Source organism: Oreochromis niloticus, linkage group LG3 (assembly GCF_001858045.2).
Source record: "Oreochromis niloticus isolate F11D_XX linkage group LG3, O_niloticus_UMD_NMBU, whole genome shotgun sequence".
NCBI classification, from domain to species: domain Eukaryota; kingdom Metazoa; phylum Chordata; class Actinopteri; order Cichliformes; family Cichlidae; genus Oreochromis; species Oreochromis niloticus.
In genome coordinates, this window is record NC_031967.2 from 38,233,313 (window position 1) to 38,250,707 (window position 17,395).

The 17,395-nt window shown below is 41.2% G+C and overlaps 1 protein-coding gene and 1 long non-coding RNA gene across 3 annotated transcripts; both read right to left on the reverse strand.

The window, feature by feature from the left end:
* Positions 1 to 7,343: 7,343 nt before the first annotated feature.
* Positions 7,344 to 14,950, reverse strand: LOC102078586 (uncharacterized). 2 transcript variants are annotated; one of them, XR_002058369.2, is made up of 4 exons: positions 14,889 to 14,950; positions 14,660 to 14,758; positions 11,920 to 12,004; positions 7,344 to 8,640 (listed from the first exon to the last, which is right to left on the reverse strand). It is a non-coding gene; the product is annotated as an uncharacterized LOC102078586 (long non-coding RNA). The 2 variants fall into 2 exon arrangements; XR_001223510.3 differs by having other exon boundaries at positions 14,660 to 14,761; positions 14,889 to 14,945.
* Positions 14,951 to 15,152: 202 nt separating this feature from the next.
* Positions 15,153 to 17,059, reverse strand: LOC109197071 (Fc receptor-like B; the record flags this gene model as incomplete). Its single annotated transcript, XM_019352155.2, has 2 exons — positions 15,459 to 17,059; positions 15,153 to 15,379 (listed from the first exon to the last, which is right to left on the reverse strand). Coding segments are annotated over exons 1-2 (525 nt in total), but the record flags the coding sequence as incomplete, so codon positions are not given.
* Positions 17,060 to 17,395: the final 336 nt, after the last annotated feature.

A 17,395-nucleotide genomic window follows, 5' to 3' on the forward strand; every position in this document is an offset into this window, starting at 1 on the left:
CACCTGTCGTGGTGTGGATGTGCCCTGAGGTGGCCCATCAGCTGCAGAAAGGAACTGTTTAAAGAAAGTAGGGCACCGAGTGAGGCTCTACATATGAAGAGAAAGGAGCGTGAGAGAGAAGGAAATGCTGCATGATCGCCAGGTAAAACGGCTTGTGGAAGGACGGCCAGAGCAGAGCTATGCAACGTCTCATTTTCCGGCGACAGAGACAGCAGCCGGTGGAAAGAAACGCGTGTGATCAACAGAGGTGAACCTCTGCCCTGCACTTGTGAGCAGTCTCCACTGTTGTTCGCGGGTGCAGTGTTGGGGAGGGTCGCCATGGCTATTTGCCCGCTTCCCGGACGATGGTTCTGGTATCTGTCTGCTTACAGGGCAACACCACAAGGGAAGACGCTGTAGCTGAGACTCGAGTGCGGAGCGCAAGCTGGGCTGTGACGGGACGAAACGGAGATGGAAGGTTTCTCCTCGTCCTCCTTATTTATTTGTTTATTTATTTATTAAAATTGTTCATGGGGGATTTTAGTGTGCCACAGAATTTTTTTTGCGTAAGTTTTTCCTTTTTTTAGTATTTGGTTTTTGTTCCTGCTTTTCGCCTCCGGCAGTGCTTTAAGTGGCCCAAAAGAGGTGCCGGTACTCTATTTTTTTTTCCGCCTCCCCTGAGGTAACAACAACAACTATATTGAATGGGTTTTATATACAACAGTCAACAGACAACCTTATACAAAATAATAAATCATTTTATTAGTTTGTGGATTTGCTTGAGCTAGAAAGAGCTACTGAACATAAATAAAATGTGCAAAAAGGTACTGAATTTTTTTTTTTAACAAAATGTACATAAAATAAATTATAAACTAATTTGTATTTTGCTCTCTCTTGAGTCACTGCTGCTATCAGCAGCAGCACTTGTAAAGTGTACCTGCAGAGCTTGGTAGTTCTCCCATACTGCTTTCACTGTTCTCTCACTTGAAGCAACCCAATGCACTGATAAAACACGGCCTATCACAAGGAGACGTTGTCCAACATTGTGAGCACTCTCGGTTAACTCCCTTTGGTTTTTTGGTGATGCATAGAGGGAGTAAAGTTGATCTAAGAATATTTTAAAGTGGTTGATTCCTCCTACCTCCTTCAAAACATCACAAACTGCCAGTTCCAGTCTGTGATTGGAACAATGCCAGACAAACAGGTAAGGGAATTTGGAACAAAGCTGCGCAGCAACTCCTGCTTTCCTCCCAAGCATCACTGAGGCTCCATCACAAGCAAATGCCAACAAATGTTCCTGTAGGTAGTGAGGGTCAAAGCCATTATTATGAAGACATCCTAACAGTGCTTCAGTGATGTCCTTTGCTGTGGTCCCCTGCAGCTCAATCAGTTCAAAAAATATTGTGTCTGGATTTTCACTGGAAATAGCTGACCGCAGGCACACGACAAGCACAGACTTTCCACTTATTGTAGTGGATTCATCAATGAGCACACACAATTTTCTTTCATTCATCACTATGTCATTGACTACCTTCTTTTTCATTTCAGCTGCAATGTGATCCAGTATATTTGCACATGAGTTATTAGAGTGCAAAACTCTGCCCATCTTGACACCATTTAAGACTTGCAACTGGACATCTATTGGCATGTCTGTAAAGGGACGCCCATGCTTGCCAATCTTATAAGCTGTTCTAAACACATTGCAAGTTGAAGCGTAGTCAGCCTTTCTCATATCTTCAATGTGTTTTTGCATTGTATTTTGTGTTGCCTTCTCTTTTATTTCAACAGCTTTCTTGTGATAAATTGAGTCTCTGTGCTCTTTTATTTTCTTTCGTAGTGAGTTTTGTTGTGCAGCCTTGTCCCTTCCAAAAGACGAGATTAAGCACCCACTCCACTCCTGCGACACTCTCTGCCCTTGCTACATGTCCACGCGAGCACAAACTTGACTACACACACTACAACCCAACTTTTGATTTCTGCTGATCAGCCACTTGTAATTTGTGGAGAAATACCGGACTTGTGCCTGGGACCAACATTCTGGCCACTCATGCTCGCTAACGCGGCTGTTGTCATCGGTAGAAATGGGGCGTTTATCAATATGCGTACTTGTGCGTACTTGCGTTCTCGTGTACTCGTGATACGTCATCAGTCGGAGACCAAGTACTGTTCCAATTCGAAGTACGCATCACGCCGAGAACGCGAAAAAGTCCCGGATGTGTTCTCGATCCGCCCATTTTATCGAGCATGCATCGGTGTAGACTTGGGACAGCTATATATCCCAGAATGCATTTCGTCCAAAACTCAACAGCGGACTCCCGGCACATCGTCCGTCCCCACCCCCCGCTCGCGGACTTCTCACTACTCAGGTTAAAGAAACCCCAGCAGCTGTCTATAGTATTGAGTGTCCACTAGAATAGAAATAAAAGCGTTCTAACATCTCACCTGCTTGTTTTTATTAAGGTATGTACACGTATGTACATGTACACTATTTTTATTTTTAGAGGTTTCACTACTGAGGTTAAAAATGATATATAAGTCACTTAGATCACTTCTAAATGTTAATGTTTGGTTTATTTCAGTGTTTTATTTGTTCCTGAGTAAACCGGTTTGGCTGTGATTACAGTTAAGCTTCATAACATGTTACTCACAGTTAAATTAGGAGGGGACGGCAGTAAAAACTCCGGACCTGTGACATCATCACGTACGCTGGTGTTCCGACTGTACAAATCACGAGTCCGTGCTCGCGTACTTGAAAACTGAGAAACGGCCCACGAGTCCGTGCTCGCGTTCTCGGCGGGTACGTACTCACCGAGCACGCGAGTACGTACTCGCGTACTTGGGCATTGATAAACGGCCATGGTGTCATTCTCGTCCTCGTCGTCGCCAAAAGTGCCGTCGTCCGCGGCTGCGGCACTAGTGCAGCTTTCATTAGCTTGCGTCTGACCTGCAGCGATATCATTCTGGCTTGGTGGGGTGTCAGCCAGCGAGTCCTCTGATTCTGACCTTGTTCTTTTACTACTCAGAGTCTGAAGCCAGGAGAGCATATTAAGTGTTCATTGTTTTTGTATTTTAACCGAGCAGCTGTTTGCGCGTTTTACACACCCTCTCCGGACCACGTTGACATGACAACGGCAAAAGCGACGCATGCGCTTTTCACTTGTAAAACACATTGGTGTATGGGTAATGTAGTCTCTGCTCTCGGTGGGACGAATTAGGAAGCGTGCTTGTGAAGGGCGCTCTGAAAAGCGGCAGCGCAGCCAAACGATTATAACAGATGTGCAAATGAGAGTACCGGTACGCTAAAAGCACGTTCTGGGCGCATGGAGAGGTGGCGGTACTCTCAAGAGCTATATTTAGAAGTGGCGGTACTGAGTACCGGCGCGTACCGGCCCACTTAAAGCACTGGGGGATGAAACCTTTTCCCCCCTATAGACCTGTTGCCCTGAGATTCTGATTCACTTCCTCTCCCCCTTTTATTTAAGGAAAGTCTTGGTAACGCATTTTGGCGCACCAGCTTTAGTGTCTGCAAGTTTATTCATTGAATAACATTATAATGAAACACTACAGATACAGGTGCTCAGTAGTGGCGACGTTTTTTTTTTGTTTTGTTTTTTGTTTTTTTTTACAATGTTTTATGACCCTGATGAAGGCCACAAGCCGAAACACGTTGGTCAATTATTAAAGTTGTTCTTCTTTCCTCAAGTGTTGCTGGAGTTCCTGTTTTTTTTGTTTTGTTTGTTTTTTAATTCTCTCATCTTCTCCATGCACCTTGGAAGCAGGTGAAGCCAGGATTTGTTGCTGTGATTGACGTTTGTATATTCCCCATAACACCTGAGAATTATTCTTTAAAGAGGATTTGTTTTTCACAATAACCATTTGTGACTATCACCGGGTGACGTACGTGTTTCCTGAACACGAGGACAGCCAGTGAAAATATCCCTTTATTTTAAAGGTTGTTGTTTTAACTAGGAAGGGACATCCAAAGCCAGATTCACTGACGTCTGCAGCAGCACAAAACTACTTTAGATGTTAAAAATCTGCTGGATTTACTGAAGAAGCAGAGAGTTAGTTTGTGACTAGAAGTATTTTGTGGCTGGCCTTAAGGCATATGTATTTGTAAGAGTTTCAGGAGGAGAATATTAGAATGAGTCATGACTTAAGTCTACAAGGTGCACGAAATCTAAGGATGTCTTTATGGCTGTATAGATGCTACTACGAGAGTTGATTTAATGACGGGGTGTTTTCAGGATGAGTGCGTGGACAGTTCAAAGCTGTTATCACAACGCCAAAACTTTGGCTTCGCTCTGTCATCAAACTGTGATTTACTGTCCTTTACTCTTCTTTTACTATTACGCCTTTGGCAGTTTTTAGCCACTTTGAACCTGTGTGTCTGTCTTATCTGGGTAAAATTGTTACCCAAATAAAGTCTGGCTCTCCTAGTGATGTCCTTCCCCTCGCTTTTTTTTTTTTTTTTTTAAAGAAGCTTGGGACACTATTGGGCCTTATATCCAAAGGCTTATAAACAGCAGCCTGACTTTAGGCCATGTACCTATAACCTTTAAAGTCTCTGCTAAACGCTCTGGCCTAGATGCTTCTTTGTTGTGTAATTTCAGACCTATTTCAAGGCTGGTCGCAAATTTTCAAGCCAACATGATAACTTTATCCCACCAACGCTGTGGAGGTCCAGCTTTATTAATTAATAAAGTATTCTGTTTCAGGATGACCTGCCATCAATGGCACATCTGCTTTATATCTTTTGCTCGTTTCTTCTCCTCTTCTTTTCTGTTTTTTTTCTGAACTGAGCACCTGATGGCTTTGAACTTTTCTTGTCCATCTTCCATTGGTTTTAATTTTGCACTCCAGTATGAACACAAATCCCTCAACCCGAGGATCACCACAACATAACCTAACAGACCTACACCTTAGTTCACAGATTCACTTTGGCTAGGGTTTATTTCTGGGATTTCGCACAACCCAGGATTCAAATCATGAATACATAATGGGCTTGGATTTACAACATTATGAATGAAATGCGGTCTATTTGGAAGCAGCGCCCCCCCTCCTCTTTCGACGTGTTGTGTGTGAGACTTTAAATCATCAAACTGTAAATTTTAAATTGTTATTGATCCCTTTACCCCGAGTCCTAAAGTGTATATTTATTTTCTTACTCTTCTTATATTTATTGTTTGTTTACTTGCACTGCTGTAACTGGAGCCTCGTCGTCTCGTCTCTCTATATACTGGACTGTATATAGCGGAGATGACAATAAAGTTTACTTTGACTTCAGCAGCAGGCGCACTGAGGGCTCTCGCGCTCACTTTTCCCGTATAGAATTTCGAAAAAACATCGGTGCAAATCATAAGTCTGTATCATAATGTCTGGTGTTTTTTGAGTTTGTTGGTTTGTTTTTATTTTGTTTTATCTTGCGAGTTGGTTATTAGAAGCCGCCCTCTCCTCCCTGTGCTGCAAGCAGCAGGCGCACTTCGCAAACGGAGGGCGCCCTTACTCCCAGCAAATGGGCGATAGAAAACCGATCGGTGCCTATGCCATTCCCAATATGCGCTGGCTGACGTCGGGGCAGCATGAGTACGAGCATTTTTTTTATTTATTTTTTCCAATGCCCGTGATGCCGCCCCGGGCAACTGCCCGTGTCGCCCGTATCTAAAACCGCTACTGTTGGGTCCCGTTGACATTTTTATGGCCGACTGCATGCAAAAGTCTGCAAAACTACAGATATCAAACAGACTTCAGAGTGAAAACAATTAATCCTCCTGACAAGCTTGTCAGGTTTGCTGACAGGGGTGGGTTACTATATCCGTTAAAGAATGGGTTTTCACAACTTTGGGCGATGGAGCCGGGCTATTTTATGTGTTGTGTTGTTGTTGTTGTTGCTGTTTATTTTTGTTGTGTTTTTTAAACAGTCAAAACAATTTTGAGGTATTTCAATCAGGTTTTAAAGCACTTCGCTGCACAGAGTTTTATGTGTGTACAGAGCCTGAAGCTGAAACTCCAGCTGAATATTAAAAGGTTTTAGACTTTAATACTCTGAAGTCCAAGTCATCAGTTTTGTCCTTTACAATAATCATAATGCTAACCGTAGACAAGTGGAATTCATAATTTTTGTTTTTTAACAAGTTGATGTTCAAAGTCCTGTCAGTCATGGAACAAATAAAATAATTCTACATGATGCATATTCAAATATTTTCCCATTAAAAAAATGTTATGATGACATACTTCAAAGGAATTAAGTTTTGTTTAAAATCATGATCTTTATCACTTTGTAGTTTCTCACTGAACATTTCGGCTCTGTTATCTTAATAAAATATTGAATGAGTGCCATGCATGCTTCCTGGGTGGAAGAGCAATCAATAAAATGTTACGATTTGTCATTAACAATAACAAGTAATAAACCACAACTGCAATAACATTGAAAATTGTTAAGTTTCCCAAGATAAATTTCCAGTTAGTTTGACTTGTCTTAAACAGCAGTCAAAATAAAACAGCCAATGAATGATTTTCCTGTTGTTATAGTCTGTGGTCCGGTTTTGTTTGTTTTCTGAGAGATAATGAAGAACGAGAGAAGGGTTGTATCAGTTAGCCACAAGCAAAGTGGAACAAGTGAAGTCCACCTGATACCTCAGTGAAACACACAGAACCACACAAGTGAGAACAGAACTTTATGGAAAGGGCTGATCAAGTGAATTGGTGCTGTGACAAACGGCAATAAAAAACAAACCAACATGAAAAACGTAAAAAAAAAGCAAAACAGATGAAGTCAACTCATAAGAGGAAAACCTTTAATCCTTTTAATATGTGGATGTAGTCTGGTCTGAGGCACTAGTAGCGGTAAGATTTGTTACAAAGTGAAATTAAGGGCTTAGTGAGCCCCACCATGTAAACATACTGTGTCATTAAACGGACTGTCTTTTGATCTGGTTAAATCAGTGTAATACTCTGATAAATATCAGTGGTATTTGTTTGTTTGTTTTTCATGGGAATAAGTTAAAGATAAAATTACAGTTCATGGTGAAACTAAAACTTGCATAAATATTAGATATAGATAAATGTATTAAAATGCATAAATAGTTGTGTTTAAAATCAGTTGTTTTAAAACATAATTTCATGGAATGTGAATGTCTTTAAAAAGAGAAGAGGTTTAAAAATTATTTTCTTACGCTACGTCACGGGAGTTCATGACCTTGAGTTTTTTTTCACTTCCGGGAGAAGACTGGAGAACGAGAGAGGAAAAAAGGGAGATATATGAAAAAATGGCGTAGTCAGAGCAAAGACTCCGGGACTGCGTATGTCGCCAATGTTGAGGTTGTTCGGCAACAACAAAACAACAGACTGTGGACTTTCCGTAACCATTTGTGCTGGGTGAGCACGAGGCAAGTTTGGTTACGTTAGCTAGCCGGAGCTAGGCTAACGTCACGGTCCTTGCTGAAGGGGATACCGCCTGAGCGGACAGAAGGAGTTTTGAGAGTCGCCTCGGGAGAGAGACGTTGACGGAGGACGATTCGCTACTACTGAGGGAACCGGAGATTCGTTGCTCGCTGCTGCGAGCGGAGACGGTTGCTACCGCAACGAGCGAGTGATTCATCGGATGCGGCCAAGACTTCACGGATACACAGAGGTATCGTTATTACAACGAGCTCCAACTAAAGCGCGCCAACAAAAATAGACTAAGAGTGCACTCAAAATAAAATTGGACAGTTTGAGGAAAGAAAGACTAAAACCTATCCCCCGGGGTTCTATTTTATTTTCTATATTCGTTCTTCTTCATAAAAAAAAGGGTTTCAATGTGAATTTCCTGCAAATGTTTAATACATTTTCTAAACCTGAGATCTTGTGTTGGTTTTATTGCATGGTGTTTTAACATTTAAGTATTCAGATACATAAGCGTTTACAGGCCAAGTGTATTTCCCATAGCCTCCAATTGATTATTTAGACGTGAGAATCATACGATACCCTAGACTGATATTTACTTTTCGAGATGTATCTTTTATCACAGAATGTTTAACCAGGGTTAAGACTTCACCCGAAGGCATAAGGTGGGTTTTGTTACATGAGCCGGTGGTAAAAGTGTTACATCAGTGATACGTTAAGCTGAACACATAACCTGCCCCTGAACAGGTTATGTTCAGATTTAATTAAAATCAATTTAAAGTCATCAGGAAACATCTCATGTTCATGGCCCAGTATGCTAAATCACCAGATTAGCGATTTTCACCAATTGTAATCCAGGAGTAATCTTGTCTTACTTGCAACAGTATTGCATTTTACTTTTATAATTTTGTTATGTATAGATTTTTAATCAACATTTTATTTTCATTATGTAATATTGTCCTTGATTGGAATGGGCGGCACTCACAGGGATCATATTGTTTGGGAGAACAGTCACATGACTTTGTTGTGGCAGCCCTTGTTTTGTAAAAGTGAACAAAACCTGAAGCAGACAGCCCAGCTTAACAATGAAATTTGTTAATCAGTTGCATGATACCTGATATCTCCAACTGGGTTTTTACTTTTATTCGAGCTAGCTAATGCAAAGAAATCTTGTGTGCATTGAACTTCATTCATAGTGTATCCCTCAGCAGTCAGTGGTTGGACTGGTGGACTACTTCAGTGAAGAGTAGACGACGTCTGGCTCTGGTTTAAAGTCTGAACACAAACACACACAGTTCAAACAACAGGAAACATGATTACAAGCTTTGGAGGTCTTGATTGAAATACAATCTCTGCCTCTCTGCATCACACGCAGTCCCATGTTGTCTATTAGATGTGTAACATGGTTTGGCTTGTGTTTAATTTTATTATTTGTCATTTAATTCAATTCAATTCAATTCCAATTTATTTATATAGCATCAAATCACAATGACAGTTGCCTCAAAACACTTATTGTAAGGTAGACCCTACAAGATTGCAAAGAAATGAGAGAAAACCTCAACAACCATATGATCCCCCCCGTGAGCAAGCGCTTTAGCGTCAGTCGGAAATAAAAACGTCCCTTTAACAGGAAGAAACAGACTCTAAATGAATATCAATGGCTGAAAGAATCTGTAATTTTGTCCTGGGTTTTAAACTTTTATTTTGTTATTGTATTTATTTTCAATAAAAATATTTTTACCATTTAAAAACCTCTGTTGTTGGGGTTTATGTTGTACATTACCTAAATAGCAAACTATATGAAAGGCTACATACATGTCCCCTTTCTCCTGTCTGTGTTTTTAATGTTGGCTAATAAAGTATGATATGGGAAACTGAGCTATTAGTCATGAAGTTAGCTGGCTAAGAATAGAGGCATTAGTTGGAGAAGAACCGGAATCTGTAATATGTTTTGAACAACACAGGTGAATGTGAAGAGATATAGATGACATTTGACCTGAAACAGTTTTAGTAGAAACTATAAAATCCTGCTCCTCACGTACAAGGTCTTAAATAATCAGGCCCCATCTTATCTTAATGACCTTGTAGTACCATATCACCCTATTAGAGCACTTCGCTCTCGCTCTGCAGGCCTACTTGTTGTTCCTAGAGTATTTAAAAGTAGAATGGGAGGGAGAGCCTTCAGTTTTCAGGCCCCTCTTCTGTGGAACCAGCTTCTAGTTTGGATTCGGGAGACAGACACTATCTCTACTTTCAAGATTAGGCTTAAAACTTTCCTTTTTGACAAAGCTTACAGTTAGGGTGTCATTGTCCTGGGTCTGTGGGACAGTGTTTATTGGTTTGGGCTTTAGATATTGGTTTATTTGGTATTTTGAGGTTTAGATTGTGTTTAAGTGTTTGGTTTGTACGATAGTTCTATTCCTCTGCTTAATGCAGGTATTCTCAGTTCTTCTTAGTTTGGTTATTTAATCTTTAGGTTTATGTTATTTTGTGCTCTCTTTCTGTCATGTTTACATTTTTTTTTTTTTTACTCCCAGTCCTAGTGTTTCTGTGCCTTTGTCTGTGTCTCTGTGTCTGTTACTTCCTGTCAGACATGTGCAGAGGGGGGTGGGGGGCTGGAGGGGCTTGAGCACCTGCCCCTTTCCCAATTGGTGCCCCAAGTGCCTTTTTCTTGAGGCCTTTTATTTTTTGTGTTTGTGTATGTGTGTAGTGTGTCTGTGCCCCTCAACAATAACATTAACTATTATCACAATTTTGCTTGATAAAAGGATCTGGCTTGTATCAGTCACATTACTACCATTAACTGATGCTCATCCTTGATGCCATAGCGTGCTGGTTAGGAGACTTGAACGAGCTCACAAAGAGCACAGGCATTTTTTGCTGCCTGGGCGGTGCAGAGCTGTAGGAGAAACACAAATTAACTGGGAGATGCAGACTGATGCAACAAAAACCAGTAAGTAGGTGTGCAGCGTGACAAACATCACCTTTTATTAACTGCACACATAGTGCTGGTCGTAGCTGGGTAAGGCTGTCATGGGTCTGTAGCTCTGTTCACCGTTTTAAGGAACATATTTAGCTTTCAAATAAGTTACAGGGCTTTTCCTGCCCTTCTGGAGGGCTTATATTTCACTAAAAACGATGTAATAATCATGTCCACATAATTATGGATTATTATAATTATGACTTTAACACTATTTTAATGAAAATACATTAAGAAACAGACATATATTCGTTTATATTTCAAATATGACAAAATGTTGATTTTACAGCAGGAAAAATATCTCTACAGTTTAAACATTTAATAAGCTTATTGCCTGCACAGAGTGGATAGTGAACGATTTGAATCAAAAATATGTTATATTTATTATTTAATTTTTTTAGTCTTATTACTTTATTATTTTAACACTAGGAATAAATATAAAGGGGAGGATCCTGGATCAGCACCATGAAGCAGTCTTGTAGCCATAGTATATACAGTATTCTGAAGAAGGTATAAAATGTCACTGTGTGTAGATTTTGTTTTTACATTATTACCCTGCCATGACCACCCCTCTCTTTTGCCCTGCTTATATTCTAGTTTCAGTTTTTTTTATTTAAATTTGTTGCCTAATGGTTCCAAGCACTGTCACCAATCTTTGCATTTTATTATTATCTCATTACACTTGCTTTATGGACTTTTTAATGTCTACAGTCTCAGATCAGCCCTGCCCTCCAGCACTATCAGCAGCAGGAGCAGCAGAAACCCCTCCAACAGCAACATTGTACCCATCAGGTAAACTTAGGCTACGTTTCATTTTCATTGCACTGCACAGCCCTGCTTTCTTTCCCTTTTTGATAGACTCTTGCCCTCGTTGTGTTCCTGTTGCTCATACTCTTGTTATTTATGTCCTCAGTCTCCCTCTGTTCCTTGTAACACAGTCCTCTCATGCCTTGTGTTTCCTAGTCCCTTGGTTTTTTGGTTTTTTTCTTTCTTTGAGATTTTTGTATTTTGTTTTTCGTTTTGAGCATCAAAGTAACACCAATAAAATGTTTATTTTAGTTTATTTGTTGTTTCCACGTCCTACACCACCTGCTATAAAGTGCACCTTCACATAGGGCTGGATCAGGTGACCACGAATCCTCCCATGATACACTGATGCACTTCTCTTTCTTTTACCTATTTTCACTCACTATGTGTTAATAGACCTCTCTGGACTGAATCATACTTGTTATTGATCTCTGTCTCTCTTCCACAGCAAGTCTTTCCTTCTCTCACCCCAACCAATCACAGCAGATGGCCCCGCCCCTCCCTGAGCCTGGTTCTGCCGGAGGTTTCTTCCTGTTAAAAGGGAGTTTTTCCTTCCCACTGTCGCCAAAGTGCTTGCTCATAGGGGGTCATATGATTGTTGGGTTTTCTCTGTATTATTGTTAGGTCTTTATCTTACCATATAAAGTTTGTTTTTTTTTGACAGAAACATGAAACATTTTGCATGTTTGAATGATGATGTGGTTAATTTATAATGGTTAAAACGAGGGTGAGCAACTAGTTTGGCTCTGTCTAAAGAGCAGCTGTACCTGGGCCTCCTTATTCTGATGGTTGTTTGTCCATAACAGACATCTTCAGTTGTCACTGCTGAGTAGACCACAGCTGAATCTGTCTCTGTAAAACAAAGCACATAGAAATTATTGCAGATACAGCATTGGTATTGTGATGTTATTATAATGCAGCTGTAGAAATATTTTTTGTATTGTTTTTAAATGCTGAATTATAAAAGTCCTTATGCGTTTCCTTTTAATGAACCTCTGTAACCTTTTTACCGTTTTCTTATCTGAACATCTTGATTGCAAAACACAGTCACTGCAAAAACCTGTGGGTGTTTCTTTGAAAAAGGAAAGTGGACGACCACAAAGCTGCCATCTTGTTTAAGTGCAGATTAAGACCCTTCACCACAAAGCGCAAAACAAGCATGTTAAAAGAGTTACAGGTTCAGCAGCTGAAAACACACAAGTATTGATCTTTGGTCCATGTCTTTTAATATTCATATTAACATCAAACTAATTCTGAACAAGTTTTATTTATGTAACTTTTTGTGAGAAAGGTCAAAGGCTAATTTTAAAGGAAAGCAGGTGATACTGGAAGAATTTAATGAAGGTAATATTGACTTTGAAAGAGTTGATGTGTGCAGAGTTTAGAGAGATTATTTTCCAAATGTTCCTTCCTGTGTTTAAATTGAACAGCTCTGTGTTGAAACAGCTGCAGCTGAAGTGTTTTCTTTCCATCAGAAACAGGATGCTGGACGACTGCAGAGCTGTTAGCTTCAGTTAACCACAGACCACAAACACACAGTCCAGCTCACAGTGAACAACCCTCAGTAAGGACAGAGTTGAAGACAGTTGACTAAAATGATGACATTATCACATTTTGTTTGCAGAGCGCTTCATAAAAATCATCAGTTACATTATTAAAGTCAGAAACACTTTTCATTAACCCAAATCTAACTTTAACACCAACTTAAAACCAAGTCCAATTTAAAGGAAAGGACAGAAAAGCATCCTCATATTTCAGATTTAAGGCCGTTACACACTGACCACCACAATTTGGGCTTAATGTTGATTGCCCCGATCATTTTTTTCCCCCATATTTTTTTGAACAAACACACAGAGCTGAGAAACATCTGAGGAGGCAAATAAATCCCCAAGAACTAGTAACTCAAGAAAAAAGGACAACTTCACATTATTACATCTTTACCACAACTAAAAACTGCTGCTGTGAACCTCAACATGACTAATATTTTCCTGTTTCAGATTTGCTGTTTGGCTCTTTGGCTTAGTGACCTTCAAGTTCTCCCACCTGAAGGTCAGTGGGCCAAACAGCAAATCTGAAACCCCCAAAGAAATTCGAAACAACTGTGTAGGAGGAGGGACAAAAGTTTCCTTGCTAACACAATGCTGCATTTACTTTTCTAACAGAAAACTAAAAAACCAACATGATAAGAAAAGGGAAATAATTCAAAATAAATCAAAAAGTACTCCTGAATGTTTCCAGATCCTAGAAGTGCTGCACAACAACCATAGAGATATATTTATTTTTAAGGTTTAAACTGTAAAAAATTATCTACTTCTTATTTACATCCAGCTGCAGCTACTCCCCCTGTGAGCAGAACAGGGAATCAGCCCTGACCATCGGCGCCCTGGGCCCCTGGCCCAGTGACAGAGAGGTGTCTGTTCAGCGGCACTGGTGGGTCTGGGGCCACCCGTGTGGCAGACAGTGGTGGCACAACAGTTGGGGCCGTGAGCCAAGTATCCAGTGGTTTGGCAGGTGGATGGACCAGACAGCACACTGACCTCAGGCTTCGTAGCAACCCCACATGCCTTGACCTCCATCTCAAGCTTGGCAGGTCCTGCTGGCACACAATCCTTGGGTGAGGACACCGCTGTATCAGGCCTCACAGCCAGTCTCTTCCTGTGTGGAGGGGTGTGTGGCGAGCCATTTGCACTGACCCGGCACCGTTATGTTTCCATTCAGAAAATAAATTGGCAACGATCAACCATAGGCTCCTTGTCTTCTTAAAAGCACAACAAAACGCAAAGTCGAGGAGTTATTTGGCCCGACCTGTTGCAGCAGGGGGTGAAGCAGAAACCGGCGACAGGCACCAGCCACTCCCACCTGAGAAGTGGGTATGGGTGCGGAGGCAGCCTGCGACCTGGCTAGCCTCTCCCGGGGGGGCGTTACAGGCACAGAAACAGTCCAGACCTCCTCCACTCCCATGGTGTCAGAGAACACCGGTGGGTGTGGCGACAGTGCTGGCCAGGACCAGATCCCAGTTGCCAGATTCTCAATCATCTCCATCCCATGCTCAATCTGGTCCTGGAATTCTTCCTGCTGGCAACGTGACACCACCGCCTGCTCCCACTGTGTGGCTGTCAGCTTGGCCACCATTTGGGCCTGCTCCTTTCCTTGGTGGCCCAGTCCTGGGTTTCGCCACCACTGTAAATGAACCATGGCAGACCCGACAACATTTTTATGGCTTTCAGCATACTTTATTAACCACGGTTGCTGTTCACACACCGGCTGCAGCTTTGCAGCTCACGGCCACACACTGCAACAACAACCTCATGACAAGACCCAGTTCCCATTTCATGCGGTGAGGTGTGATTGCAGATGCCGCTCAGGTGCGTCCATCTTCAATGCAGCAGCACAGCAGACCATGTCCCACCACATTATTATTGTTACCAGTAATAGTAGTTGTAATCATATTTAATTCAAGGATGCTTACACAGAGACATTGTGTGTACACACTAGAAATGGAATTACCTCTCTGTGCTTTGATTGGTAGTTTTATACGCGCTGATATGTTGATGTCACTGTATGTGATTTTGCTGGTGATGTCATCTTCTCCGTCTTGTTCTTCATCTGCTGATGTGACCCAAATTAAATATTACTGACCAAAATGATTTATGAATTGTTAACAAGTCCACAGAATCCAAACAGAAATGATCACAATGAAAAGTGTTTATTTAACATTCAGAAGTCTGAGTCTCACCTTCAGGTTTCCTGTGAACACATCGTCTCACCAGCAGAACCAATAACACCAGTAGAACCACAACACAGACTGATCCAAGAGATGACAACACAGAGAGAACAGGAGGAGAGAGTGATGGAGGCGAGGTGGACGTAGGTGGAGGTGTGGTGGTGTGTTCCCCTAAAATAAAGCAAACACAGTCATTAAGTTGTCGTCACATTGTGAATGTTGAAAGCTGCAGAAACACAGACAGGTGAGTGTGTCACCTGTGACAGTGATCCAGCTGGATGGAGACTCTCCATGACCGCTGATGTTACACTTGTAGAGGCCTTCATCAGACCTGGAAACATGCTGGATGGTCATGTGACCTGTAGGCTGCTTCCTGATGAGGGAGCCATCTTTATAGAAAGCAGCTGGGAGGTTGGAGGGAGTGGTCTTTGTTTTACAGAGCAGAGTGACGTCATCTCCCTCCATCACAGGGAGGACAGGACTCTGCAGGATCACTGATCCACCTCAACACAGAGACAAACTACAGCATTTCATCCATTTACACACAGCTTCATCAACACTAACTCCACACACTCAGCTTACCAGTGACTGTCAGGTTAACCATGTTACTGATGGGACCCTCTCTGGACTCACACCAGTAAACTCCACTGTGCCAGGGCTGAATGTAACTGATGTTACATGATGCTCCAGCTGCTTTCCCCCACCCATCTCCACACTGAGTCCTCTGCTGTTTGCTTGTGTTTCTCCTCAGAGTCCATCCAGCAGAGCTGTCGTCCTCCTCACAGCTCAGAGACACAAAGTCTCCTTCGAAGATCTGAGAGCTGCTGGGACTCGCAGTCAGACGAGCTGTCAGGGTTACAATGAAAAACTCACAAAACATCAACTTCTAATCAGTTATACTTTAGTTCAAACTTAGGCTATGTCCACATGTACACATGTATTTTTTAAAATGCAGCTTTTTGAAAACTCCGGTTTTGCGTTCAGGTGTGGACAAGGAAAACAGATTTAGTCATGCAACGTCAAAGGTTTGCACCTTTTTCCACGTCACTCTGTGCGCCACATTATTATTATTATTATTATTATTATTATTAAGTGAGATGAATTTCTACAATGGCAGATATAGACAAAATACTGTCGCTGTTAATCTTATTATCTGCAGTTTTACATGCTTACATATACATACACAGTCACTGTCCCTCCATTTAGAAAGACAGAGCCATCAGAGTGAACTTCTTCATTCAACAAAGATGCTCCCACAAATCCTGACGTCATGGTCAGTTTTGAATAAATTTTAATTTTACATTTCTGTATGCTCTATGCATTTTGTTCATTCCTAAGTTGTGAGTCTACACCAGCCAAAATACTGTCTTTGGTTAATAACATTTTAAATGTTGAAGGCACTTGAAAAGTGACCCAAAATTAACTCCCTTTTCAGAAAAACACAAAAACTTTTCAGAAGTACTTAAGGTTTGCATAAAACCCTGTTTACTCTTTCCCTCCAAGGCTTCCAGACTTCTGATTGCCAAGATTTTACATGGCTAGGATTTGGCATGTTCGTGACAACGTTTCACTGCGTTTTTGGCGTTTACATGTGGACGGAGATATTTTCCAAAAACTGCACGTGTGGACAGGATTTCTTTTAAAACGGAAAATCTCAGTTTTCAAAAATACCAATGTAAATGTGGACGTAGCCTGAGATAATGGTGTGGTTACACTTTAAATTATCAGTTTTCTGATACATGAACCCAATCAGGTCATATCAGTGAGCATTTCTCAGGTTTAAACTGTGACAGAAGAAGGTTACTGACCTTGGTTTGTTGTGCAGCTCAGCAGTGAGATCAGAACTAAAGAGAAATGACACTCAGGCTGATTTGAGGTGAACATAAAGAACAACTCCACACAAACAGCTGACAAACACACAAACTCGTCTCTCTGATATATCTGCTCATTTTCTATTTGATGCCAGCAACATGTTTCAATGAAGTTTAAAAGACCTTATTCATACAACTAGGATTTTTCATGCTCTTCGACTTTTTTTCTATGTTTTTATTTAAAAAGCAGCTCTTTATACAGACCGACTAAACTCTAAGTACATTACAAAATATCCACTGCTCTTAAATACCACAGTAAAGTCATGTGTCCACTGTGCAGCTGTGTTGATATAATGAGTGAATGATTTGAGCTTTTCACTGCCTGCTGTGTTTCCTCGACTCCTGAGCAAAGATAAAGAGTCAGTTCAGACCTGCAGTTGGTCCTCGTGGTGTTTTGAACTTGAATTCAGCCTGATTTGTTTTTCATGTCTTCTCCTCCATCATCAGTTATCAGGAGAGCAGACAGTCAAAGTACAAGAATTCAAACAAACACAGAGATTCTACTTACAGAGCAGACACAGCACAGATGTTTCCTTCATCGTCCTTCTCACTCATTTGAGCTTTTTTTCATTTCTCTCACTGACACCAAGTAAAGCCCGCCCTCTTCCTCTGAGTCTGTGGTTCTTCTGTTGGTTCAAAGACAGTGGT